General features: G+C 55.9%; 1 protein-coding gene across 3 annotated transcripts; it reads right to left on the reverse strand.

Annotated features, from left to right (window-relative positions):
• Positions 1-1,185: 1,185 nt before the first annotated feature.
• On the reverse strand, positions 1,186-24,951 carry Mfsd4a (major facilitator superfamily domain containing 4A). 3 transcript variants are annotated; one of them, XM_048357076.1, is made up of 10 exons: positions 24,631-24,951; positions 13,605-13,803; positions 12,838-13,098; positions 10,166-10,331; positions 9,856-9,971; positions 8,432-8,605; positions 5,839-5,986; positions 3,995-4,065; positions 3,096-3,216; positions 1,186-1,639 (listed from the first exon to the last, which is right to left on the reverse strand). In XM_048357076.1, exons 1-10 carry the CDS (start codon positions 24,858-24,860, stop codon positions 1,596-1,598), a joined length of 1,530 nt encoding a protein of 509 aa, XP_048213033.1. In that variant the 5' UTR covers positions 24,861-24,951; the 3' UTR covers positions 1,186-1,595. The 3 variants fall into 3 exon arrangements, with proteins under 3 accessions (XP_048213033.1, XP_048213035.1, XP_048213034.1); XM_048357078.1 differs by lacking the exons at positions 1,186-1,639; positions 3,096-3,216; positions 3,995-4,065; positions 5,839-5,986 and adding an exon at positions 7,750-8,012 and having other exon boundaries at positions 8,397-8,605; positions 24,631-24,920; XM_048357077.1 differs by lacking the exons at positions 1,186-1,639; positions 3,096-3,216; positions 3,995-4,065; positions 5,839-5,986 and adding an exon at positions 7,750-8,012 and having other exon boundaries at positions 8,382-8,605; positions 24,631-24,920.
• Positions 24,952-26,359: the final 1,408 nt, after the last annotated feature.

Consider the following 26,359-nt stretch of genomic DNA (forward strand, 5'->3'; position numbering starts at 1 on the left):
CCCACTGGAGTCGGCACAGCTGGAACTTGCTCCAGTCCCAGCCTTTTGTAAAAAGACAAGACCTTGACCTGCTATAAAAAAAAATGTTTCCTCTAGCCAGGCACTAATGGCTCATGTTTGCAATTCTAGCTACTCAGGAGGCTGAGGCCTGAGGATTGCAGTTCGAAGCCAGCCCAGGCAGGAAAGTCTGTGAAATTCTTATCTCCAATTAACCACCATTAGAAAAAGAAAAAAAGAAAAAGCTGGAAGTGTTGCTGTAGCTCAAGTGGTAGAGCACTTGGCTTGAGCAAAAAAAAGCTCCGGGACAGCTCCCAGGCCCTGAGTTCAAGCCCCAGGATTGGCACAATTGTTTTCCTCCCACTATAGATAAAAGATGTAATATTTAAGTCAGATCTCTTTGGAAATCCTTCGTGCTAGTCAGTGTCCTTAAAGACAGACAGGCCAGCCCTATCTGGCATGTGACCTCATCATGGCAGGTGACCTCTGGCGCTGGGCGGCGGTGAGCAGGTGAGTGGCAGGCACCTGGCTCCCTGGGGACACAGCCCTGGTTGGCAGCTTTGGCCACAGAGCATCTGTGGGCATAAATAATCCACCACGGCCTATCGTCGCCACCACATGCCTTCACTGCGCCTGGGGGGGGTACGGGGGAGGGGGCTGACAGCATCCACGCCGCAGTGACCCCCCTCCCACTAGCGCACGGGTCACAGACCTCGAGGGTTATTAGGGAGCAGAAAGTGTGGAGTATGTATCGGCTTTGTTTTGAATGTGTTAAATAGGAGTTCACTTTGTGCTTAGGGCTGCATTTCACAACCAGCCCTCAAAATGAAAACTCAAGGGCGAAGCTGGAGTGAGCTAGCCACCACATGAGTGTCCCAAAGGAGCTAGAATCAACTTCCCAGAAGCGGAGGCGTGGTTCAAGTGGTAGAGCTCCAGCCTTAAGCAAAAACAAACAAAAACCAAGCTACGGTGTGAGGCCCTGAGTTTAAACCCCAGTTCTGGCACACACATACACAAACCCCAAAACAACAAACAACAACACAAAAAAGCAGACTGCTCCTCCCGTGATATCTGAGGCTGCTGCTGAACTTCAGCAGGAGCCGGAGGGATGGACATAAAGCCAGAGTAAAAAGCACATACAACCTTTGAACATGCCAGAGAATAATGAGATTTGTTTTGATTTGTTTCAAGTGTATCTACATGTGGCGCTAATCATCAAGCTTTAACAATGTCAACCTATTTTCCCCCAAACGGAAACTAAAAGTGCTGGCAAACCCAGGGTCCGGGTCCATGCATGAAGCGACAAGGAAGTGACATGCAGCCTCGTCCCGCCCTCCCCTCCCGGTGTGGCGGACAGCGGGTCCGAACCAGGGAAGAGGAGAGCAGCTGGCACACATCTAGTGACTTCCTGGGGAAGGACCCAGGTACCGGAAGCCGGAAGCCGACTTCGTTTCTTCTGTCCAACCAAGTATAAGTGGATTCGAGCAAGGCGGGGAGGGAGGCGTCCCTCCCCCCTGGAGACCTCTGGCTTCCCAGGACAGGGCGGTCACCTTGATGCTGGGGAGGTGGGGCTCTTCCCCTGTCTCCTGCACCCCATTTCACCTCTGGTAGCTTTCGGAATTCTCCAGGCTGAGTGGCTTGTCTTGGGTGGGAACCAAGAAGAGAAAACAGTTAAGTAGAGGCGGCAGCATGTCCCAGCATCTCCCACTTGCTGCAGCCGGGTTCTGAGAGCTGACCAAGCTTCTTGCTCTCTGCCTCCGGGGCTCCTTTCTAAGCACTGAGCAAAGTAACAGGTCAGACCTGTAAGTTCTGGCAAACTTGGGGGAGGCGCTTTGTCAAGACTAGCGTCTAGGGCCGAGGGAATGAATGTGTGGCTGTCTCTGCCTCCCAGGAGAAAGGAACTTGCAACGCCAGGCTTGTGGCTCACACCTGGAACCCTGGCTACTCGGGAGGCTGAGGTCCTAGGATTGCTGTTTGACACCATCTTGGACAGGGAGGTCTGTGAGACTACTTCCAATTAACTAGCAAATAGCTAAAAGTAGGGGTGTGGCTCAAGTGGTAGAGCACCAGGTTTGAGCAAAAAAGCCAAGGGACAGCAGCACCCAGACCATGAGTTTGAGCCCCAGTACTGATGAAAAAAGAAAAAGAGGAAGACAGGAAGGAGACAAGGAAGAAAAAGGAAGGAAAGGAGGGAGGAAGGAAGGAAGGAAGGAAGGAAGGAAGGAGGGAAGGAGGGAGGGAGGAAGGAAGGAAGGAAGGAAGGAAGGAAGGAAGGAAGGAAGGAAGGAAGGAAGGAAGGAAGGAAGGAAGGCAGGCTGGCTAAAAGCGTTACTTGATTCTCATCAAATTCTAACTGAATTTGTGCTTAGGGCACAGCGGCTGCCACCTGCCCTCCCCGATGCCATCCTGGGAGACCCCCGTCTTTCTGGGCTTCAGTACTGAGTACTGAGTGGCTATGTCCATCCAGTGAGCACCCTAGGGGTGACTTCACCTAAGATGGGGCTCCGCACACAGCTTCAGTCCCTGAGCACGTACAGCACTATCGGCAGGGGCCGGGGCGCGGTCAGGATTTGAGAAGAGCCGGGGACGCCCCTGCCTTCGGAGGGAGGTGATTCTCAGGCAGTGTCTCTGCCCCAAAGGAGTTTTCCCCTGCCATTTGGCCTGGAGGTCTATTATTTTTTATTTTTTTTTGAAGATGTGATTTGGACCAAAAGCAAAATTCTGAGCTGTAAGGAGCAATGGCCAACTAGACGGCCGGGCTGGGCTCCGGCCAGGGAGGCCCGCTCTGCCTTCCCCTGCCCTAAACAGGCTGCAAAGAGACTTTTTGGCCCCCGGTTCCAGGCCTGGTGGGATGCAGGAAGGCGGGCTCTTCTTCTACGACCTCCCCCTCCCCCACCGGCCTTCAGAGCCCGCTGAGACCATCCTGGGGAAAGCAGGAAGGGGAGGGGAGGGAAGCTGTCGAAAAATAAACATTTCCTTGCATTTTGCCTGGAACAGAACAGTATTTCCGGTGTATTCAGCCCCCCCCTGCCCCCACTCCCGATTCCCCGCCCGCTCTGTTTTCCTCCTCCCGGTGTAGAAATGGACTCTCTCCTTACCCGAGGAGAGCCCAGGGTGCATCCTGTGGAAAAACAGGAGCAAGACGTAAAAGGTAAAAGCCAGGCAGCCAAAGATCACACCACACACCAGGAAACTGTAGCTGCCCTGGGCCTGGAAGATCTGCCAAAAGGGAAAACACACAGAGCCAGCCATTAAGACTCCACGTGGGGGGTGAGCGGGAGCAGAACCTTCCAGAACCTCCCAGGCCGCTTGGCTTGGCAGACCCCATCAAGTTGAGGCCACCCCCTAGTCCCCACGCCCCAGTCCCCTCACAGGGACACGGAGGAGGGGAGGCTTGGCCTTTCCAAGGTGATGCATCTGGAGGCAGAAAGTCCTGCCCTGCGGCGGAGGTTGGACCTGGCCACCCTCTGCAGTCTTTCAGCTGTGAGTCCTGGAACGTCCTCCATAAATCCCCATAGCATCATGGGACTGTCGTCACACTCGCTATTTCTATACGCGTAGGCCTAACTGGACAGCACCCAGGCCCTGAGTGTTCAAGCTCCACTACTGGCACACGCATGCGGGCACACACACCTACACACACAGAAGAGCAAGGAGACCTGGTGCTTGGCATTGCCCGGGCAGGAGGCTGCTCCCGGCAGCAAGGGTGTAAGACCCTGGGGGTGGCGCAGGCTGTCCCGGTTCTCTGGGTCCCCCCCCCCCCCCCCAGCCTCACTGCCAGACTCCACCTGTGTTTGCTTTGGACCTGTGCACGCGTCCATGCCTGCCTCCGGATTTCACATTTGGAGGCGCAGCTTTCAAGTGTGGCCCGGCGCCCTGCAGGCTTCCTGGATGCAGGAAGCCCGGGTGTGGGTTTGGAGAGAGTTGGCCGCTAACGGGTCCCCTGTGTGGAGTCCACGTCCCCCCCCCCCCCCGCCCGCCGCAGGGCCCCACGTACCAACCCGACCAGCATCTGCAGGGCCATCTCGCCAACTCCAGCCCCCGTCACCAGCACTGTGGTCGCGCAGCCTGGCGGACACAGAAGGCTCTGGTTGGAAGGTCTCACCATGAGGGCTCGAAGCTTCTGGAAGGCCAGCTGGCTGAAGACCACTAGCTTGCTAGAATCTCTCAGACTTCGGGAAACGCGTCCAGCTGCCCTGACATCTGCTCCTTATTCTCAAAGTCTCCAGGGCAAACCCCGAGTCACTTAGCTTGGCATCCAGGGCTCTTCCCCATCTGACCTCCACCTCTCTCCTGACAGCCCCAGACCAGCCCTCTATGGGGCCGTCAGTGCCCCGCTGCCTGCTAACCACAACCTCTGTGCAACGTGGCCCACGCTTCACAGACAGTCTCGGAGATTTGTCTGCCCGGGGCTGACTTCAAACTTTGATCCTCAGAACTCAGCCTCCTGAGCAGAATTACAGGCGTGGTGAGCTACCAGTGCCTGGTTTACATTTGGATTTGAATATCCATATGTACTATATTCTCAAGAGGGGAATTGGAAGAAAAACTGGTAAGAGGATTATTTTCAGCTACTTTTCCTGGCTGCCTAAAACTATGTGTGTGTAGTTTGAGGATTTTTTTTTTCCTTTCGCCAGTCCTAGGGCTTGAACTCTGGGCCTGAATGCTATCACTGAGCCTTTTATACTCAAGACTAGTGCTCTACCACTTGAGCCACAGTTCCACTTCCATCTCTTTTTTTTGTGGTTAATTGGAGGTAAGGGTCTCACAGACTTTTTCTGCCTAGGCTGGCTTCAAACTGCGATCCTCAGATCTCAGCCTCCTAAGTAGGTAGGATTATAGGTGTGAGCCACCGGTGCCTGGCAGTTTGCAGATTTCACAATGTACAGATACTACTTACTTTGGGGGTCCTGGGATTTGAACTAAGGACCTTGTACTTGTTAGGCAGGCTTTCTACCACTTGAGCCACACCTCTAGCCCTGCTTTCACAATGAAGAAAAACTTAAGTCTGAAGCTAGTGGGAGAGGGCTTGCCTAAGAGACTCAAGGGCCAGATTCCAACCCAGAGACCACAAAAACAAATAAACAAATGAACTAGTGTATTTTGAAAACCAACAAGATGGAAATTTATGACAGAAAATACTTTTATTCCTAGTGGCCAGTGATGACACTGGGTGCTAAAATTATTTGGGGGATTCTCTTTGGGTTTCCCTGTCTCATGACTGGGTAACTGGGTTGGGTTGCTTAGTCTCCCCCTACATTCCCCCTCCCCCACCCAGCACACTAACCTTCCTGCCACAGTAAAGAAATCACCTTACAGCTGGCTTTCCAACCTCTGGGGCACCCCTAGTCACTTCTAACAGTATTGACAAAATCCTAGCTGCTCAGGAGGCTGAGGTCTGAGGATCATGGTTCGAAGCCAGCCTCGGCAGCAAAGTCCGTGAGACTCTTATCCAGAAGTGGAGCTGTAGCTCAAGTGGTAGAGCACCAGTTTGGAGCAAAAAAGCTAAGGGATAGCATCCAGGCCTTGAGTTCAAGCCCCAGGACCAGCACACCCAGAGAAAAGGGTCTCAGCTGAATGCACTTAGGAAGGAGGCTAAGCAAAGGGGCAATTCGTTTCTGCTTTTGGCACACCCCCGATGTACACCATGTCAGCTGTAGGTCCAGAGACACTCCCACATGGAGAAAGAGGTGGAAAAGAATTGCTGAGTGTCTCTGTGGCCTGACGTCACAGGTCCACGGAGGCAGCCATCCTCCTTTATGAAAATGTCCCCGCCAGTCAGGAGGTGGTACAGGGACCCTCCTGCGGGAAGACACACACAACGACATCCTTGCCACTCACCTTTGTACTGGAGAATGTCCTCCGTGTAGGCCAGCATGCTGGGGAAGGTACTGCTCAGGAACAGGCCCAGACTCGCTGTCCCCACAAACAGGAAGATGACATTGTAGGAGAAAATAAGCAGCAACAGGAATGTCACCACCACGCCCACCTGTTGCAGAAGTGGAGGGCATTAGGATCCAGAAAGCTGGGCATCCCAGGAGAAAGGGCAAACCAAGGGATTTCGAGTCTCTCTCCCCCCCCCCCCCCCCGCCCCTCTCCTTGCCCCAGGAGCAGAGCTGTGTGGCTCGATCGCCACCTTGTGGAGACATCAGGAACTGCAATGTTCCTAGTCTTAAATCCGCAGAGAATAAGAAAGTACAGGAAGGCCGTGTGTGTGTGTGTGTGTGTGTGTGTGTGTGTGTGTGTGTGTGTGTGTGTTTTGCTGAGCTAGAACTCAGGACCTCATGCATACGAGATGAGTGTTCTACCACTGAACTGTACCCCAGTTCATGGGCATGTCTTACAGTCCTAGAAGATGAACATCTTCCATATTAGTCTATGGCTTTCAGGGGAAATGTCCTGGGCTTGGTTATGTTCTGGATCTAGTTCATTAGCAGTGCATGTGCTTAGCATGTGTGAGGCCCTAAGTTTAATCTTCAGCATTCAAAACAAAACAAAAATATATTTAGCTTCAGGGCCAAGGGTGGTGGCTTCCACTGGTAATCCTAGCTACTTGGGAGGCATAGGAACACTGAAGTTCAAAGCCAGCCTGGGTATGTAGCAAGATCCCATCTCAACAAATAATCTGGGCCTGGTGGTGTGCATTCACCTATAATCCCAGCTATACAGTAGACATTGGTAAGAGTATTGAAGTCTGAGGCTAGGGCCAAGCAAAAAGCATGAAACTTTACATGAAAAATGACTTAAAAAAAAAAAAAAAGAGCTGGGGACATGGTTCATGTGGTAGCACTTGTCTAGAAAGTGCAAGGCCCTGAGCTGAAGATTGTGGAGGAAAAACATATTCCGCTTCTCTTGAAACCAAGGGCCGTAGGTGAACGGCGCGGCTGCAGAGGTGGATGGACGTTAACACTGTTCTTCAAGAGGCCTGCGGACGGCCCCATGCAATGGCCACTGCCTAGCTCAGGGGATTCGAGAAGCCATCAAAGCCATCGAGACTAGCTCCAGGCGCAGCTGCGCACTGGCAGAAATGCTCAAGGAGAAACAAAGACTCGGCCAGCCACTGTGAAAACGAGAGAGGGAAACCCTTCTTGGGGTTGGCTACCACTGTGCGGCGGTTAACTGATGCAAAGACCCTCAGGCCACGGGTATCACTGATGAGTACTTCAAATACAAGAAATGAGCACACTGGGAAACCTGCTTCTGGGGCTGGGAATGTGGCTGAGCGGTAGAGTGCTTGCTTAGCATGCATGAAGCTCCCCAGCACCACAGAAACAGAAAGAGCCGGAAGCGGCGCTGTGGCTCAAGTGGTAGAGTGCTAGCCCTGAACAAAAAGAAGCCAGGGACAGTGCTCAGGCCCTGAGTCCAAGCCCCAGGACCGGCAAAAGAAAAAGAAAAAGAAAAAGAAAAGAACCTTGGTTCTGCCAGGCACCGGCGGCTCACGCCTGTAATCCTAGCTGCTCAGGAGGCTGAGATCTGGGGGTCATGGTTTGAAACCAGCCTGGGCTCCAAAATAACTAGCAAACCCAGCAAGCACAAGGCCCTGAGTTCAAGTTCCAGTTACCAGCAAAGCAAAACAAAGCAGAACTTGGCTCTTGAGAAAAGGAACGAAACAACATTCCTGCTATAGTTCCTTGTGTTGGTGGTGGTGGTGGTCATGGGATTTGAACTCAGGGACGGGGCGCTGCTCCTGAGCTTTCCTGCTTAAGGCTCTGCCACTTTGAGCCACGGTGCCACTTCTGGCTTTCTGGTGGCTTACTGGAGTTAAGGGTCTCGTGGACTTTCCTGCCTAGGCTGGCTTTGAGCTGCAATCCTCAGCTCCCAGCTTTCTGAGTAGCTAGGATTACAGGCTTGAGCCACTGGCGCCCAGCTTATAGCTCCAATCTTGAAAGGCGATGCCACAAAGGCTTGGCCACCAGAACGGTGCTCTGGGAGGTGGTGGGGCCTCGTGGGAGGCCTTTAGGTCATTGGCAAGCCCTGAAAGGGGGCCGTGGGACCCCCTGCCTCCCTCTTGCCCCCTCCTGCTTCTGGCTCGTGAGGTGCGCAGCCTCCCTACCACACTGCCCTGTAGCCATCCGTACACCCCAGCAGAGGCTCTGCCTGCTGGGGACGGGGGCCCCTCTGCCTTCACAGCCACGCCATGCGCAGTCCAGGCCCATCCCTGCGGCTGCTCCCGCCCTCTCTGCAGCCTCATTCTCTCCATCTCCATGCTCAGATCCACTTTACATCTCCCAGTCCATCCTGGCCTCCAGCGTCCAAGCCCCTCCCTCCCTTGGCTGGCCGGGTGGACCTCAGCTCCTGGGTGCTGCCTTCACTCTTCTTTTCTTCTCCCCCCCCCCCACAGCCACAGTAAGCCCAAGCAAATGCCCGGAGGCAATGGTAAAGACAAGCCCTCGGACTGCAGGTCACTGGATGGGGGGGTCACGTGGCCACTTACCACATTGACGAACACCATGGTGGCTGGCCTCATTCTGGAGGAGATGGGAATGGAGACGAGCCGGCCCAGGGTAATGAAGCCCCAGAAGAGACTAGGGAGGTACCCGGCCGTCTTGTGTCCCACGGACAGCGGCTTCTCCACTGCATAGCTGTACACAAAGGCAGAATACGCCCCCTGTGGGGAGCAGGCCCTGCTGAGCACACCCGCGCCCAGGCTGCGCATGAGCAGGGCTGAGGGGGGCCCGCTGGCCCCGTCTCCAGAGGCTCAGCCGGAGCCAAGGCCCAGCCTGAGCTGAGGATAGAACCTGGGGTGCAGAGGTGGAGGGGAGACCCCCCCAAGGGGGCCTCTGCATCTCCCTGGGGAGGGGGAATCCCCAGATGCCTGGGGGGTTGGGCAGACAGGTGCTTGCTCCCTAGCTAAAAGAAAATGGCGTGTACATCTGTCGTTTTCTAGAGGAGGGAGAAGGGCTCACCCAAGGTCACCTTGAGAGCTGGGAGTCAGCCAAGTCTGTTCTACAGGACTTTCACCAGGTCACTGGAGGGTTGTTTTTTCCCCCGTTTGTTTGTTTGAACTAAGGGCCTCGTGCTTGCCAGGCAGGTGCTCTACCACTTGAAACACGCCCCCCTGCCCCTATCACGGAAGTTGTCATTCAGCTATGGTCTTGTGTTTCTCCCAGGGCTACCCTGGACCGTCGTCCTCCTCCCGTGCCTTCCTCAGACCTGGATCACAGCTCTGCACCACCATACCCCGCTTATTTGGCTGAGATAAGGAGGTGTCACCCAAGTGTGTCTCAAGCTGACCTTGAACCCTGATCCGCCTGATCTCACCTCCTGAGAAGCTGGGATGACAGCCAGGGATGGTGACTTGGCTGAACTTTTTTTTTTTTTTTTTTTAAGGAAGTAGTTTTCTCTTATAGCAATCAGTCCCTCCCTCGGCCATTTGCAGCCACTCTCACTTAGTTCTAAAAGATGTCTGGGGAGGGAAAAAAAATACTAAATAGCATAAAAGAACTCACTCATGGAAGGCTTCCCCCACCTGGGCCTGAGCCCTACTGTAGCTGGGGCTTGAACTCCGGGCCTCGCGCTCTTCCTTAGCGTTTGCACTCGAGGCTAGCTAGCACGGGCCTGCTTGAGCTCACACCTCGGCAAGTAGTGGGAGATAAGAGTCTCTTCTTGGGCTTCCCTGTGAGGACAGGCTTCCCACTGTGATCCTCGGGCCTCAGCCTCCTGAGTGGCTTAGGTTACAGGCGTGAGCCACGGGGCGCTGTAGCTCACGTAAGATGCAAGCCTGACCAGTCAGGTGTGCCGGGCACAGCAGGCCTACAGACACGTCAGGCGAGGTTCTAGAAGACGCCATGCTCCTGTCTCCCCTTGCTCTCCCAGGCGTGGGTGGTGTGATGTTGGGGCACCCCGGGGCAGGCTCACCGTCATCCCGTCTGTCATGAACAGGACCAGTGCGGCGGAGATGTGGATGGCGAAGAAGGAACAAGGGGCTCCCTGGCAGTTCCTCCTCCGGCAGCAGCTGAACAGGTCCTCGTGCCCTGCAGGAGGCGGGCAGAACAGGGCCGAGGCTCAGCTCCCGGGCACCCCTGCGGGGGGTGGGGGGGGGGCCCTGACCGCCTCCATTCCTCTACTTCCACCACCTGGGAGCCGGGGCCCAAGGCCGCTCTCCCCACGCCCCCCCAGGGCAAGCCTGCACAGGGGAGGGGGCTGTCAACAGCCACGTGAGCCCCACCTGGGAATGGCAGAAACTTGGGGGGCAGTGAGGAGGCGTCTTCCTTCTCGGGGGGCCGGGTCTCCAGGGCGAGCTCGTCGGCGGGCAGCAGCAGGGGCTTCCTCTGGGGGCAGGTCAGCAGCCGCTCCCTGGACAGCAGGAACAGCACCGCCAGGGGCACCGGCAGCTGGGGGGCGACAGAGGGTCACGTCAGGCTCCGACTCGCCACCTCTGTTATGCCGCCACCCCCACGTGGCACAGAGAGGGCCGGTGGCTCACACCCGCGATCCTAGCGGCTCAGGAGGCCGAGAGCTGAGAATCGGGGTTCAAGGCCAGCCCAGACAGGAAAAACCCATAAGATTCTTATTCCCAACGAACCACCAAAAAAGCCGGAAGTGGAGCTGTGACTCGAGTGGGTAGGGTACTAGCCTTGAGCCAAAGTCAAAGCTAAGGGACAGCTCCAAGGCCCCGAGTTCAAGTCCTAGGATCAGTGAGTGAACAAAACAAAACCAAGAAAGAGTCAGCTCCAGTCCACTAGCCAGGCACCCCAACCCCTGCAGGCCCCAACCCTCGCCGCCCTCATTTCCCTAGAAGACAGAAAGGCTTCTCAAAGCCTGGGCCCAGGCAGCAAGGAGTCCTGTCCGTGTGGCTGGCTTGGGCGGGGTGAGCTTCGAGCCTGGTGTCCCCGCTGTGTTGAGCAGCGCCCCCAGCCCAGGTCCTGCCCCGCACTGCCCTATCCTAGAGGGCACAGAGCTCTGCTGGGCTCCGCTGGGCTCTGCTTCATACCTGCTGTCTAAAGTTAGAACACACACACACACACACACACACACACACACACACAGGTGCCTTTTGATGAACACATGCACATGTCAACATTCAAGCCTGTGCTCATTACAGGGAGGCACCCAGTCTCTCGAGGACTCCCCAAAGCCCTGGGAAGCATCTCCTGCCGCTGAGGTTGCCGGGAGAAGCCGCCATCTCCTCCCTCAGGGGCCCTGCCTGGATCCAACCGAGCTTGCTGAGTTTGCCGCCACCAAGCTCTCTGTCGGGTCTAACCACTGTCCCTCCTGCTGCAGTTCCCGCCCTGGCTCCTTCTGCTCAGCGAGGAGAGACAGCCCGTTCTGAAGGTCGGTGAGCATGGACGATGCGAGGCCAGCCAGAGATGCGAGCCAAGGTCACGGCCCTGCTTGGCTGGGGGCTGTCCTGGGGGGTCCCCTCAAGTCCCCCTAGACAAGCTGGGGGTGGGCGAGCCTCAGAGTGATGTTGAGAGCTTTTGTATGCACTCAGCAGTGCGTCGAGGTCATAGCTGGATAGGGTGGTCCCCACCTGTAATCCCAGCTACAGAGAGGGGAAAGGGGCTCAAGATCAGCCAGGATGACATTAGTGAACTCCACCTCACACATCGACGACAGAAGTCAAGCTCACACAGCCCCTCGGGGGAGTCCAGGCCTGACGGGGGACACTGGTTGCTAGAGAAACAGGAAATGTATACAGAGGCCAGCCGGACGCAGCTGGAGGGAGGGCGGTCACTCGGGTGGGCTCCGCGGTGGCAGCTCGGCTGGCACCATTCAGAGCTACCGGCGGCGCCGCCAATGCCAGCTAATGCCACGCGGGTAAGCACGGGCCTGCGGCGCGCGTAGCCACGTCCTCCCGCGGCCAGCTGGTGATTTTCAGATACAATCCTAGGGGGAAAGGGTGGAGGTGCCCCCGGAGGGAGGTACATCACCGTGCAAGGGAGAGGGGGAGACCCTGCGTGTAAGCAAGACCTGGGGGTTACACAGATAGCAGCCCCTCCTGCCGCAGGACCCCATCCCTTCAGATGCAGGCTCAAAGCTTCACTGCTTCCCATGATGGAAGGGGCGGGCAGGAACAGAGAGGGTGAGCACATTAACGAGGGCCCTGGGAAGTTTCTGGCACAGGGAAAGGAGCGTTACAGAGAAGCGATGGCTTTGGTCAGTCTGGTCTGGGAGTGAGGGCTGCCAGCTCTGCTCCCCTCTTTCTAAACGCTTCTCCAGGGAGGGCTGTAACATTCTCTGGGGGGGAGGAGGTGTTGCTGTTCAGCAAAACTGGTGGGGGGGGGGGGCTCAAGGGCTCCTTTCAAGGTTGCAGACAGTACCCCTGCAAGGCCAAGTCAGCCTGGCACAGAGAGGCTCTGCCCCAGGGGGACAAGTGCGACTTCCGTCCCCCGAAAGGCCCCCACCCAAGTGCCACGCTGCAGGATGTCCAGGGACACCCCCAGGCCCAGGCTGGGCAGTGTGGGGGTTCGCTACCAGCCCTTTGCTCCATTTGGACTAATGTGCGAGACCCCATAGGGGGCATCGTTATGAAGCTGGGGGTTTGCCCTGGCTGAGCACGCAGAAGGGGGGGGGGGGTCTGGCTATGTGGCCCAGTCACAGCGTGGGAGGCCTCTTCCCTCCGCTGCCCCCATGGGCCAGGCCCTGGGTGGCCATCTCGTCTCCCCTCTCCCCCCCCCGCCCAGCCTCCACTGTACCTTCCTTGAGAGTTGCAAACACAGTGGTCACCACCGAGACACCTTGGCGGGGACCCCAGCAGGCCGGTTCTCCTTCCCTGGGGCCTCCTGGGGGCACACCTCTGAATCTCATCTCCACAGAGGGGGCTGGGGGTGGGGGTGGAGGATGGGGACGCATGCGCGGTCACCTGATCTGCCCCCCCCCCCCCGCCATCATACTCACATTGATGAGGGCCATGATCCAGAAGGCGTAGGACACTCGGGTCTCGGCCCCGTCCTTTGCGGGCAGCCCCGGGGCGGTCTGGTTGGACCAAGGCTGGGCTCCGGCGTGGTGCTGGCCCAGGACCCGGGAGGTGTGGAACAGGTGGCTTCGGGAGGTGGCATTGGCCGTGTTATTGTCGGGGAAGCAGTTGGCCTCTGACAGGAAGGGGTCGGCGATCAGGGGGCTCAGCAGAGCACCGAAGCCCACAAAGAAGTGCAGCACCTGTGGAGTGGGGGGGGGGCGGCTCAGATTTTAGACTTCTGCTCAGTGTGTGTGTGTGTGTGTGTGTGTGTGTGTGTGTGTGTGTGTGTGTTACCCCCCTTCAGCCTCCGCTTGTACCCCAGTCAGAGAGCCTGGCCCTGGGGCGGGGCGGAAGAGAGTCAGAAGCAGGAGAGGTGAGGGGCATGGGGAGGAAGAACCCCCGCTCACTCCCCTCTAGGGCACTGGGGGGGGGCTCTCTTTCCTTCCCTCTTCCTTCCCCAGTCTTAACCCTCATCTGAGGCTGCCACGTCTACTGTGTACCCCACCAGGAAGGAAACAGTAAAGAGAAGGCCTGGACAGGATTCCTCCGGAGTGGGGTTCCTAAGGCCGCCCCTCCCAGCCCCCAGGCAGGCAGGGGTTCTGGGGCTGTGGTCTGGATGGTGAATTGCTTTCCTGGGCTCAGCCACCCCTCGAGCCCCCAGGAACGAGCCGTGTAGTGCAGGGGACGCCCCTCTCGGCTCACTCACCTGAAGGAAGAAGGCCGAGTCCTTCTGGTACATTCTCACCAGCTGCATGTTGGCCACAGTGTCAATGCAGCCCATGGCCAGGCCAGCCAGCGCCATGACGGAGGCCAGCACTTTGACGTCCCGGCAGAAGGGGATGACAACGAACACCAGGGAGATGGCCAGGGTGGAGGTGAAGAGAGCCCATAATGACTGGGCCAGGCTGGGGCAGGGGGAGAGCTAGAGTCAGTGGAGGGGCTCCGGGCCTTGGCATGGGGGCTCCCCTGGATGCTGAATACAGGTGTTCCCATCTGTTAATCCGCGCTACTCGGGAGGCTGTGACCTGAGGATCAGGGTTCAAAGCCAGCCCAGGCAGGAAAGCCTGTGAGACTCTTATCCCCAATTAACCACCAAAACAGTCAGAAATGGCACTGTGGCTCCAGTGGTAGAGCACTAGCCTTGAGCAAAAACAAACAAAAACAACTCAGGGACAGCACCTAGGCTCTGAGCTCAAGGCCCACAATCAGCACACACACACACACACACACACACACACACACACACACACACAAAGAGAGAGAAGGTTCTGGAAGTTGTGGAAGAACTCTCTTGGGTTATGAAAAACCAGAGAGGTGGGAGAGGGTGCAGGGACACTCTTCCAAGTTTCCAACTCTGGGAGGCTGTGGCATTGCTGGATCCTGTCTGCCACCCCCCCCACCCCCCACCCCCCCCACCCCGGGCTCTCAGCCACCTCAGCTGACCCCGTATCTGATTAAATCCTCTATCAGAAGAGCTCTGCTGATAGCTGCAGTTCGTTATTTTGTTATTTTCTCATTTCCTGGCTGATCTGTCAGGGAGATTGCTTTTCATGACCCTTGTCTGTTCCCTGCACACCCCTGGGGGCGGGGCAGGGAGGACACTGTAAGGCCTGTGTGACTGAGAACACATGGAAAGGAAGGTTGTGCTAAGGAATCGCTAGCTGTTCTGGTCCCACCCCAGCTCTCCCCGGGGCCCCGACAGTCCCCAGCCCTGACCGCTGGCCCTCTCTGCCCCTCTGCCCATCGGGTGACGCCCACAGGCAGGAGCAGGCCACACGCCTCAGGCACAGATGCAGGGGTACCCGGATGCTGATGAACTCCCACAGTAATCCCCAGGGCCCCACACACCAGGCAGCCTTCCGGGTGGCCCAACCTCCGGGATAGCAAGATGGGCCCCTGGGAGCACCCTCAAGGGTCCCCCTGCAGTGACGGACAGTGCATTCCCACCACCTCCCTGACCACTTCAGTAACGGAAGGAAACTCCAGGTCGGATGTAAATGCTCTCACGAAGAATCGACACCTTCTCATTGCTGCCTTAAGCAAAAATCCTAGGTACGGCTGGACACCCATGGCGCACACCTGCAATCCCAGCCACTCAGGAGGCTGAGATCCGAGGATCGAGGTCTGAAGCCGGCCAGGAAGGAAAGCCCACGAGACACTTATTCTCCCATGAACTACTACAAAAGCTGGAAGTGGAGCTGTGGCTCAAGTGGTAGAGTGTTAGCCTTGAACAAAAAAAGCTCAGGATCAGGGGCTGGGAATATGGCCTAGTGGTAAAGTGCTCGTCTTGTATATATGAAGCTCTGGGTTCGATTCCTCAGCACCACATATATAGAAAGTGGCGCTGTGGCTCAAGGGGCAGAGTGCTAGCCTTGAGCAAAAAGAAGCCAGGGACAGTGCTCAGGCCCTGAATTCAAGCCCTAGGACTGGCCAAAAAACCAAACCAAACCTAAAAGCTCAGGATTAGTGCTCAGGCCTTGCATTCAAGCCCTAGGCCTGGCACAAAAGTAGAAAACAAATCAACACACACACAACAATAACAACAGAGAAAACAACACAAAGATAAGCAACCAGGTGAGGACTGGTAAGGCACATGCTTAGCACCTACTACTCTTGACGAGGTCCTGGGTTCCTTCCCCAGCCCCAGGACAGACAGAGGAAGGAAGGAAAGAAGTCAGGGAAGGAGGGGCGGGCAGGGAGGAGGGAGAGGAAGCCCCTGAGTGAAAGCGGCAGTCGGCGTGGGGCCATAGTCCTGAGGGGATGGGAGCTGGGGTCAGTCGATTGAGCTAGGAAGGAACTGGGGGAGGTGTGGGAACGGAAATGGTACAGAATAACCAGCCGGACGGTGTACATGAGAACCACGAGAGTTTGTTTACGCTGTCTCAGACACTGGGTGCACATGGCTACATTGTGAAGGAGACTTCACACGAATGCTATCTGACCCCTGGGGAGCTTCCGTAAGTAGCTATGTAGCGTGGGCCAGCCCAGGTGCCGGGGCTTCCTGCTGCTTTTCCATAGCAAAGTATGTGTGTGCGCGCGCATGTGTATCTGTGTATGTGTGTGTGTGTGTGCGTGTGCACACTGGGTACTGGGGCATAGACCAGCCAGGCAGGAGAGGTCTGGGATGGACAGGGCTCGGAAGCACTGGATGGAGATTACTGGACTTGAGCCCTGGGGAGCCCAGGCCTGGCCCTACGTGGGGCCCTGAAAGCCCTGAAAGGCTGCTCAGCCCAGGCTCGAGATGTGGCTAGTGAAACCAGACAGTGCCTGGCGGGGGATCTGATCCGCCAGCGACACGGCCGGGGCGGCTGGGGAAGGCACTGGAGACCGTCAGACACGGAGGTGGGAGTATTGCTAGATTATCTGAGTGGGGTGGCAGAGACAGAGTTGGAGATAAAGTGGTCAGGCGCTAGTGGCTCACATCTGTAATCCCAGTGACTCCGGAAGCTGAAATCTGCGGCTCGCTGTTCAAAGCCAACCAGGGCAGAAAGTCCATGGGACTCTCATTTCCAATTTAACCAGCAAAATAGCTGGACTTGGAAGTGTGGGTCAGGTGGTAGAGCACGAGCCTTGAGCAAAAAAAGTTGAGAGGGATGTGCACACGCCCACACAGATACTGGAATCATCATAATATGATTAATAAACAAAGAAGGTCTGAGTGGTTCAGTGAAAGGCTGAGGAGCAGGGAAGCCTGCTGCCCCGTTATACTTTCACCCTGTCTTTCTGGAGAAGATGCCCATGAGGTATTTCTTTTTTCTTTTTGCCCTTGGCCCAGTGGTCAGATAAAGCAGGCATGGGAAATCCTTCCTGAGCCTCCCTCTGGGTCCCGGGCTGAGATCTGAGCTAGCCACCTGGAGCTGGTAGAGAGGACCACGCCCACATATGGCCTGAGATCTAAGGAACCAAATGGGGACATTTGTTCCATAGGAAATCTTGGTCTGGGATCCCAAGCTACCCCTTCTCTTAGTTGCTTTAGCAGGGTGGTGTGCCTGGGTAGTCCCCAAAATTAGCCTGAATACATACATGTCTTCAGAATGACACATGGATGTCGAGAAAAAAGTCCCGCACACATCCAGGAGCCAGACTGAAATACATTGATTGCCTGTTGCAAACGGCTCGGTCAACGGCCCCGTCTCGGAATGGCAGTAACTGGAAATGATGGAATCATCTCAAAAGACTTGGTAACAAGGATGCAATGGGACGTGTAATGAGAAGACCGGCTTCTAGGGCCACCTCTAGAGGCTCTTCTGAGCCAATTTCCTCTATGAAAACATGAGGACAGCATGCTCTCGGTCCCTGGGCTGCGGCCAGTGTCCTTCCCGGTGCTCACCCCTCCCTGCAGCACAGCCCCCCCCCCCCGCACCCCTGCTTCCCTAATCAGTGTGGGCCCAGGCCATGCACCAGGAGAAAGAGGGCCCGGGTCCGTGTCAGCTCCTCTTCCTCCCAGGCCTATCTGCAACCCTGCTGCCATCCCCTCTGCAGTGACCCCCCCCCCCACACCGGGAAGCTAGTCCAGGAGCTACCCTTATTACCTTACCCCTCCCCTCCCACTGTCCTGGCTGGGGTGACTGCAAGGACCTCAGAGTCCTGCTCATGTGATAGATCAGGAAACCGATGCCAGGCACAGAGGGAGTGACGCAGAACTGAGTTCAAGCTGGACGCCGGTGGCACACACCTGTCATCTTAGCTACTCAGGAGGCTGAGATCTGAGGATCGTGGTTCTAAGCCAGCCTGGGCAGGAAAGTCCGTGAGACTCTTATCACCAGAAAATGAGAAATGGCACTGTGGCTCAAAGTGGTAGAGTACTAGCCTTGAGCAAAAGGACTCAGGGACAGTGCCCAGGCCCCGAGGTCAAGCCTGGAAAGGGCCAACAACAACAACAAAAAGAATTGAATTGAGACCCTGGCTCAAAGGCCAGTAAAGTACACACACACACACACACACACACACACACACACACACACACACACACTTTATTGGGGCCAATTACAAGAGAAATCTCCTTCTCCCAGACCTAGGAAACCTATGTCGGGATGCCTGAGAAACGGCCAAGTTACTTATTAATGTCTCCACATAGAAGGGGCAAATGGGGGAGGGGAGGTGCAAGAGCCGGGGTCCTCCCTCCCCCAGCCTGGCTGTGCCTCTGTTAGAGTTCCCCTTGGGCAACCCTGTGCCCTTGAGTTCGCTGCTGACCCTGGTTAGCCTTGGCGATCTGCCTTACCCAGATGGTCATATGCTCAAGTCACACCTTGACCCGGCCCTGCCGCGGGCCCCTGTCCTCGGCCCCCACGAATCAGGAAAAGGGCAGGTGGTTGGGGCCCATCCTGCTCTCCAGCCCTCCGCTAGGAAGAAGGCCTCTGAGGCCCAGCCCCATACCACCAGGAGTGGGGCTTGGCAGCTGGGACATCCTCATGGTTCAGCTCAGGAGCTTCCTGATTACACTTGGGATTCCCAGGACCCCTGATCCCTCTTTCTCCCAAGCTGGGCCTTCTCCTTGGAGGACCAGAACAGACAGCCAAAGGGAGGAGATGGTGGGGGCTGCCCCTCTTCAGCCCCTCTCCAACTCAGAGGGGCATGCAGCCCTTGAGTGAATGACATGGGGTTCTGGACACAGCGTACCCAAAGGGCACCTAGGGGTTAGTGGTTCATGGTCCTATCTGAAGCCAGGTTGGTGAGAAAGAAGAGCCCCCCACCCCACCTCCCCACAACTGGCCCAGCCTCCATTTTCTGACCTTCCAGCTTGTTCAGAGGCCTGTGCTGAGGCATGGGGCATCCAGAGGGAGGGGTAAATCAGCCTGTCTTTGAGGGAGGTCCCAGTCTAACAGGACCACCCTGTTAGACTCAAGCTGGTCTTGAACTGGGGGACACATGGGAAGTGTATGCACCTTAGACTTAGGCTTAATCTGCAGGCTGTCTGAATAAGATATCTCCCATTCTTCCCAGGCCTGGCTGGCCTGTCACTCAGATGTCAGCTCTAATGATATCTCCCCAGAAGGGCCATCCCTGGGCATCTGGGTAAATATGTTCCAGAATCAACTCTGGCATTCTCCATTCCTTCCCCGCTTCATTTCCTTCTTCTGACCATCTAATACTCCCTTCCAGAACAGGAGCTCCAGGACAGCAGGGGTCTGGACTTTATCTGGCCTGAAACAAGGTCTGGCTTAAGAGATATTTGTTGGGTGACTGCATTAATTAGTGGATTGGAGAAGTTTTCAAACTGAAAACAAAAGCAACCATGCACTATATCCAGGTGCTATAATCCTAGCTACTCAGGAGGCTGAGATCTGGGGATCTCCATTAGAAGGCAGCCTGGGCAGGAAAGTCCATGAGACTCTCAAAGCAGTAAGCACTAGTCTTAAGTGAAAAGAGCTCAGGGCCAGTGCTTGGGCCCTGAGTTCAAGCCTCATGACAGACAACAAACAAACAAACAAACCCCACTATACATCCTAGCTCCTTGGAGGCTGAGGTTAGGAGGCTAGAGATCATAAAGCAGCCAGGGCAGAAAAGTTCATGAGATTCCATCTCCACAGAAGAAGCCGGGTGTGGTGGCAAGCGTTTGTCACCTCACCTGGGCAGGAAGCAAAAAATATAAGAGGATTATGTGGTCCAGGTGCATTCCTGGACAGGAATGGAGACCAAAAAATAACCAGTGTAAAAGAGGATTAGAGGCTCAGCTCACTGGTAGAGCACCTGATTAGCAAGAGCAAGGCTCTGAGTTCAAACTCCCACACCATCAAAAACAGGGCACTGTCCCTGAGATCTTTCCTGCAAGGGTAGGGCTCTACCACTTTGAGCCACAGCACCACTTCTGGATTTCTAGTGGTTAAATGGAGATAAGAGTCTCACAGGCTGACTTTGAACTGCAATCTTTAGGTCTTAGCCTCCTTAACAGATAGGATTATAGGTATGAGCCCCCCAGCACCCCACTTGTGTAGCATATTCTGAGTTGTGAAATCATTACAACAATCTAAATTTAGAGCACTTCTGTCACCTCAGAAAGAAACCATTCATAGTTATTCCCCTGGCCTCTCATAGTCACTTCTAGCCTGAAGTAACCACTAATCCACTTTCTGTGACTACAGATCCCCTAGGCTGGCTATGTCACATAAAAGGAACTATATCTACTATATGGTCTTTTGTGTCTGACCTGTTCTCTTAACACAATGGTTGGATAGTACAATATGTCATTGTATGTATAAACCATTTGCCCACCCATCTGATCACAAATACTGAGGTTGTTTCCATTGGAGGGGGGGGGTCCTAAGACTTGAACTCGGGGCCTTTTGCTTTCTCTTAGCTTTTTCCTTCAAGGCTGGTTCTATCACGTGAGCCATAGCTTCACTTGCAGCTTTCTGCTGGTAACTGGAGATAAGAGTCTCATGGGCTTTCCTGCCTGGGCTGACAGTAAGCTGTGATCTTCAGATCTCAGCCTCCTCAGTAGCTAGAAATACAGGCATGAACCACCAGTGAGACTGGCTGTTTTCACTTTTTGATTACTGCTAGTAAAAGGGCTATGAATGTTTATGTACAAGTTTTAATGTGGGAAAAAAATTTTTTTAACTTCTCTTGGAAATCACCTGAAAGTAGACTTTCCAGGTCATATGGTAACTTCATGTTGAGGCGTGTGTGTATGTGTGTGTGTGTGTGTGTGTGTGTGTGTGTGTGTGTATGTGCCAGTCCTGGATTTTGAACTTAAGGCCTAGATGGTGTCTTTGCGCTTCTTTTGTTTAAGGCTAGTACTATACCACTTGAGTCACAGTACCACTTCTGGCTTGTTCTGAGTAGTTTGTTGGAGATAAGAATCTAATCACCTTTCCTACCCAGGCTAGCATCGAACCACAATCCTCAAATCTCAGTCTCCTGAGTAGCTAGGATCACAGGCATGAGCCACCAGTGCCCAGCTGAGATGGGTTTTAAAGCAAGAGCCATGACTGGTGCTGGATGCCCAGGAAGCCACGGCACAGGTCTGCGTCCTGCTGAAGGGTGGACAGGCTCCTGACAGGATGAGCAGGGGATTTTGGGAAGGGAGGCCAATCAGAGTCAAGCTCAAAGAGAAGACATAGCTTGCATTCCCTGGGCATTACGGGGCTGGGAGGGGTAAGGGAATGTAACTTGTGGGGCAGATCTGAGAGTACTTTGAAGAACAGGCTAGGAAGACTTGGTTTGCATTGCCCCTTAGCTGGGACTGGCGAGGTGGGACATGAAGATTGGAAAGAATTTGAGAAAAAAGGAAAGAAGGGAAAGGCTAGTAGGGCAAGGATATGGCCAATGTGTACAGAGGGGAGGCCAAAGGGAAGCTGGGGAAACTCCCCTGTCCCCTCTCTACCCCGAAGCCTTTGAGATGCTGCCCAAGGTGGTTAGACAGGTCCCAAGAAACCAGGAAGAATAACAACAAAAAATCCTCTAACCTTTTATCTAAATACCCATTCCTGTCCTACAGAGCATGCATACCTACTTACCCTGACAACCAGGTGGCTTTTGTTTCTCTTTTCTGAACGAGTTCCTGGTCTTCCCAGAGAAGACCTAGCTCATATTCTGATGCGCTTACTGTTCCTTCTCCTTTCCTTGGCCATACAGGTCATGATAAAGGTCAAGTCTAGGTCTGTGCTAGAAGCCTCAGAGCCAGTGAGGGAGAGGGGGATGGGGAGAGGAAGAGGAGGGGGAGAGGGAGAGGAGAAGGAAGGGCCTGGGCCTGTAATCCGAGCTACTCAGGAGGCGGAGATCTGAGGATCCAGGTTCAAAGCCAACCCCCAGCAGGAAAGTCCCTGAGACTCTTATCTCCAGTTAACCACCAGAAAACCAGAAGTGGTGCTGTGGCTCAAGTGGTAGAGAGCTAGCCTTGAGCTGAAGAGCTCAGAGACACCCCAAGACAGGGAGGGGGGGAGGAGGGGAAGGAGAGGGAAGAAGAAGAGGGAGGAGAAGGGGGGGAAGAAGGAGGGGGAGGGAAAGAGAGGGGCGGGAGAGAGAGGGGGGAAGAAAAGAGAAAAGGAAATTGGGGGCGGGGAGGCGGGTGCATCTCTGGACCAGAAGAGGGTTCAGGTTCTGAACTGTGTCCGGCTCTCCACCTGTCCCTCCAATGCCTGCCTGCCCTGTGGAGGCGTCTAGAAGCCCCATCATCTGGGCTAAGTAGTAGGCAGGCCCTAGAGAAAGAGGTGCGGCTCTTCCATGTGTCATTCGTCACTCTCCCCACACCCTCGCAACAGCTGGCCCTCGAAGAGATTTGTTAAAGCAACCCCCCTACTTCGCAGCGCCAGCCTGCCGCACTGGCTGGTAATCGCTTAAGCTGAAAAGCACTTCCTTACAGGACAGGAGGATTTCAACAGAGGCACAGCCTCCAGCTTTAGCGGCAGGCAGGTGCCAGGGCTGTCTGAGGTGCTGTTCCCCTGTGTGTGGCGAGGAGTGTGGAGGGGGGGGGGTGGACGCCTGGAGAAGTGCCAGGAGTCTGCTCAGTGGTGAGATTCTATTGCCTACACTGGCCGTCACCCCCACCATTCGCCATTACCACCGAGAGCCTGCTCTGCTCTTTAAGGAAAGAAGAGTTCTTGCGGTGACATTTTATTCTGGGGGGATGGAAGGACCAAGGTGCAGAATTTAAACTTGAACAACCTGCCTTCCCATGAGGTCTGTTTATTTGTGCCAGTACTGGGGATTGAACTCAAGACCTGTGTGCTGTCCTTTGGCTTTTTCACCCAAGGCTGGTACTCTACCACTTGAGGATTTTTTGCTCGTTAGTTGGAGATAAGTCTCATGAACTTTCCTGCCTGGGCTGGCTTTGAACTGAGATCCTCAGATTTATGCAGCTTCCCCAGTAGCAAGGATTATGGCCAGAAGTTTTTGTTGTTCTTGTTTTTGCTTTGTATTTTGAGACTAGCTCTTCCTAGGTAGACCAGGCCTGGCACTCATAATCCTCCTGCTGCCTTCCAAGTGCTGAGATTATAGGTAGGTACCACCACACCTGGCTACACTGGAAACACTCTGTGTGGCAGCCTCTTTGTGTGTAAAATGGAGACAAGAGTACTACTCTGCAAGGCTGCAGTGTAGACCGAGTGGGTTGATACAAGTACAGTACTAAGCAGAGTGCCCGAGAGAACTCCTTTCTACAACTAATATATGCTAATAGAAACAACATAGAATAACCAGTGCCCAGGACTGAGCAACACATAGGGAAGTTTGCTCATACTGCTGCTATTGCATTTCTCTTTGCTGTGAGCCAGTTTCCTTGCTCAGGACCCTCTCTGCTCCCTGATCAGAGTTCCAGTGGACGAACCAACGCCCAAAGGTAGCCAGGAAGAGACCGCCCAGCTGAGCATGTACCCTACTCATTTCACACAAGCAAACCTGACAACCTGTCCCTTACAGTTATCCTTATTCTCCTGCCTGCTCTTATATTACACACGTTCCTAAAAACTACATAAGACAGTGTTTAGAAGTCAAAACAGCGAAGCACAGGGCAACAAAACACCTCTGAGAATAGGGGGCAATGCAATCCAATGGCAGAGCCTTGCCCAACATACATGAGGCCCTGTGTTCCATTTCCAGAGCTGCACACACAAACACTACACAATCAATAACAACAGGAGGAAAAAACCACCTCTGGTATTTAGAGATACTCTGCTTCACTTCTGATTACATTTCTAGGCAGAATGAGCTTGGGCTCATGTTCTGCATCACCTGTATACCCAATCCTACACCTCACAAACACACTGGCCGGTACCTGGACATGTCCTTTGCGAGGCCCTGTGTACGGTAAGCAAATGCTGGGCCATACAGCTGCACTTAGGCAAATTCTTCCATTTTTAAGAGGGTTGGGGGGGAAATGAGGTGGTGGTGTTGACTGTTCCCTAACTGCTCAAGTTTGGTAAGCTGGAATCCACCTGCAGACCCCCGTGCAGAACTCCACCTCTTGTACATCTCCAGGAGGATGTGAGCCCCAGGGCTACATGGCCCTTGGCCTGGGCTGGCCCCTCTGGAGGCCTCTGGGATAGCCCACTCGGCTGAGCTTGAGCTGGCTGAGCCCACTCGGCCAGCTGGCTTGAGTCCCTGCAGCCAGGGAAAATAACTCAGCCAGTTGCCAGGACTTAGGGAAATGACCCAGTAGCCTCTGGAGAGTAAATCATCCATGTGCTGGCCTGGGCTTCACAGGACAGTGAAGCCTGCTCCCTTTCCAGAAGCAAAGGGACAACCTGTGCCAATTGATGTGGAGTTAACTTTGAGTGGAGCCACCCATGGACGCCTGGTCAAACACTCGCCAGCCTGGGCACCTGGCACGGCCTCTGAGCTGGCACTGTCTTTCCACCTCATTGCCAATTTCCGCCCCTGGTGGCTGGGGCTACCATGAGCCTCAAAGGAACTGCACAAGAGGGGTCCCCCCTCCCCACCGAGGCGAGCTCCCCCATTCCTCTACCCACAGGCTGGGGGGTGGGGGGGGTAGGGAGCCCGGACTGGTTCTACACGCTCAGGGTGTGGGGGGGGGGGAGGGGAAAGGAGGGGGTTGAGTGGAGACAAATAAAAGATCCAGAAGTCACCTTCAGTCCCTGGAGAGAGTTTTCCGGGGAGAGCTGGGGTGGGGGAGGAGGCGCCCTGGGGCTAAGGCTGGGGCACACAGCTGGCCAAGCTGGAAAAGGGGGAGGGGGGAGCAGGGAGGCAGCTCCTCCCCGGGCCCGGAGGTGGGGGTGGGCGGCGATGGGGAGGTGTGGGGAGGGTGGGCAGGGGGCGTGCGAGCGGGCACTCACGTCCTCTTGAAGATGCCCCCGAGGGCGCTGCCCAGGAGGAGGCAGAGCTGCTGCGAGAAGAAGACCCAGGAGATCTGGGGCAGCGAGCTGTGCGTCTGGCAGCGCAGGTCCAGCAGCGTGGGCCCCAGGAAGGCGATGCACAGGCCGAAGCTGAAGAAGACGCTCCAGTAGGTGAGCGTGGGCTGCAGGTGGCGGCGGAGCAGCCCCGACACGCGCCCGTCGCAGCCCATGGCTCGGCCGGCGGGCTCGCGGCTGCTGGCTCCGAGCGAGCCCGGTGCCCGAGTGGCGCGCGCCGCCCGCGGGAGGGCCGGGCCGGGTCGGGAGGAGCCAGGGCGGGCGGGGCGGGACGGGGCGGGGCCGCCGGGCCGGGGGCCCCACCCTCGGGCGCGATCGGGGTGCAGCAGCCCCGGGGAGGGGGGGGGGGGGGGGGAGGGCGCGCCACCGCGTCCGATCCCCGCTGCGGGCGGCGCACGAGCTCGCCCGGCCCCAGGCCGGAGGGACCCGCGCCTCCCCCGCGCTCCGCCGGGCCCGCAGCCTCTCCGCACAACGCCCGGGGACCGGGAGGACCGAGGGGACCGAAGGGGGGGGGGGGGGGGACGGGAGCCCATTGTAGAGCTGGGCAAACGGAGCCTCCCAGGCGGGGCTCCCCGGCCTGCGCGCGCTTTGCGGGGGCCCTCTGCGCACACCGCGGCTCTGGGAGACAGGGAACCGAGGACCCCATCCCATCAGTCCAGGGGCTTCACGGGTGGGCTGCGTGGGCCTGGCGGTGTCCCCTCCCAGGCCCTCGGGTAGAAATCACAGTCTCATGAAAAACAAAACAAAAAAAACCCTCTAATCCCTCCCCATCCCACCCCACCCCCCTTGGGAGACTTGGTGGCTTTCACTGGGATCTGGAGGAAAAGGTTAAGTACTTGAGAAGGAAAACCCTGGCACTCGGCCCCTGCTCCAGGCCCAGTTCTCTGGGCACCTCGGCACCAGCCTCCCATCACCTGTGCCTGGCACAGATGCAAAGTGGGGTGGGGTGTTGTTCTGTTCGAACTCCATCTCTCTCCCTCTTCCCTGTGGGGAAATAATCCTGCAGGGAGAGTTGTGGGCAGTTCTCTTTGTGCTGGAAAAGCCTGGTGGGGGTACAGGGCGCGTTGAGACTCCAGGCTGAGCGCGTTCTCTGGCCTTTGCCCCCCCCCACGGGGGGGGGGGAGGAGGGAGGTGGCACCCATGGTCCTGTGTGGTCCTGTATGTGCAGGACACCGTTCTGGCCTTGGTCCCTTCTACACCCTGCAAGGTCACCTCTGCTTGCTTGTAGAAATGGGGGAGCCGGCTGGACTCCAGGGGCTCACACCTGTCATCCTAGCTACTCAGGAGGCTGAGATCTGAGGATCCCTGCGGAAAGCCAGCTGCAGCAGAAAAGTCAGTGGGACTCTTAACCAGCCACAGAAAAGCCGGAAGTGGGGGTATGGCTCCCTGGTAGCATACCCCCAACCTTAAGCAGAAGAAGCAAAGCAAGAGCAGGAGGCCCTGAGTTCAAGGCCTACTACTACTGACACACACACATACACACACACACACAGAAGCGAGGGTGCCATGGATTGCCCGCTTGCTTACCAAGGAAATCAGAGCTGAAATACAAGGAAGTCTTTGGGTGTATGCCCCTACTATGGCTTGGCATGGGGGGGGGGGCAACCAGCTTTTCCTTCAGGTGCTTGTACAGTGCCATCTGGTCTCAGCTCCA

This window comes from Perognathus longimembris, chromosome 11 (genome assembly GCF_023159225.1).
Source record: "Perognathus longimembris pacificus isolate PPM17 chromosome 11, ASM2315922v1, whole genome shotgun sequence".
In the NCBI taxonomy this organism is placed as follows: domain Eukaryota; kingdom Metazoa; phylum Chordata; class Mammalia; order Rodentia; family Heteromyidae; genus Perognathus; species Perognathus longimembris.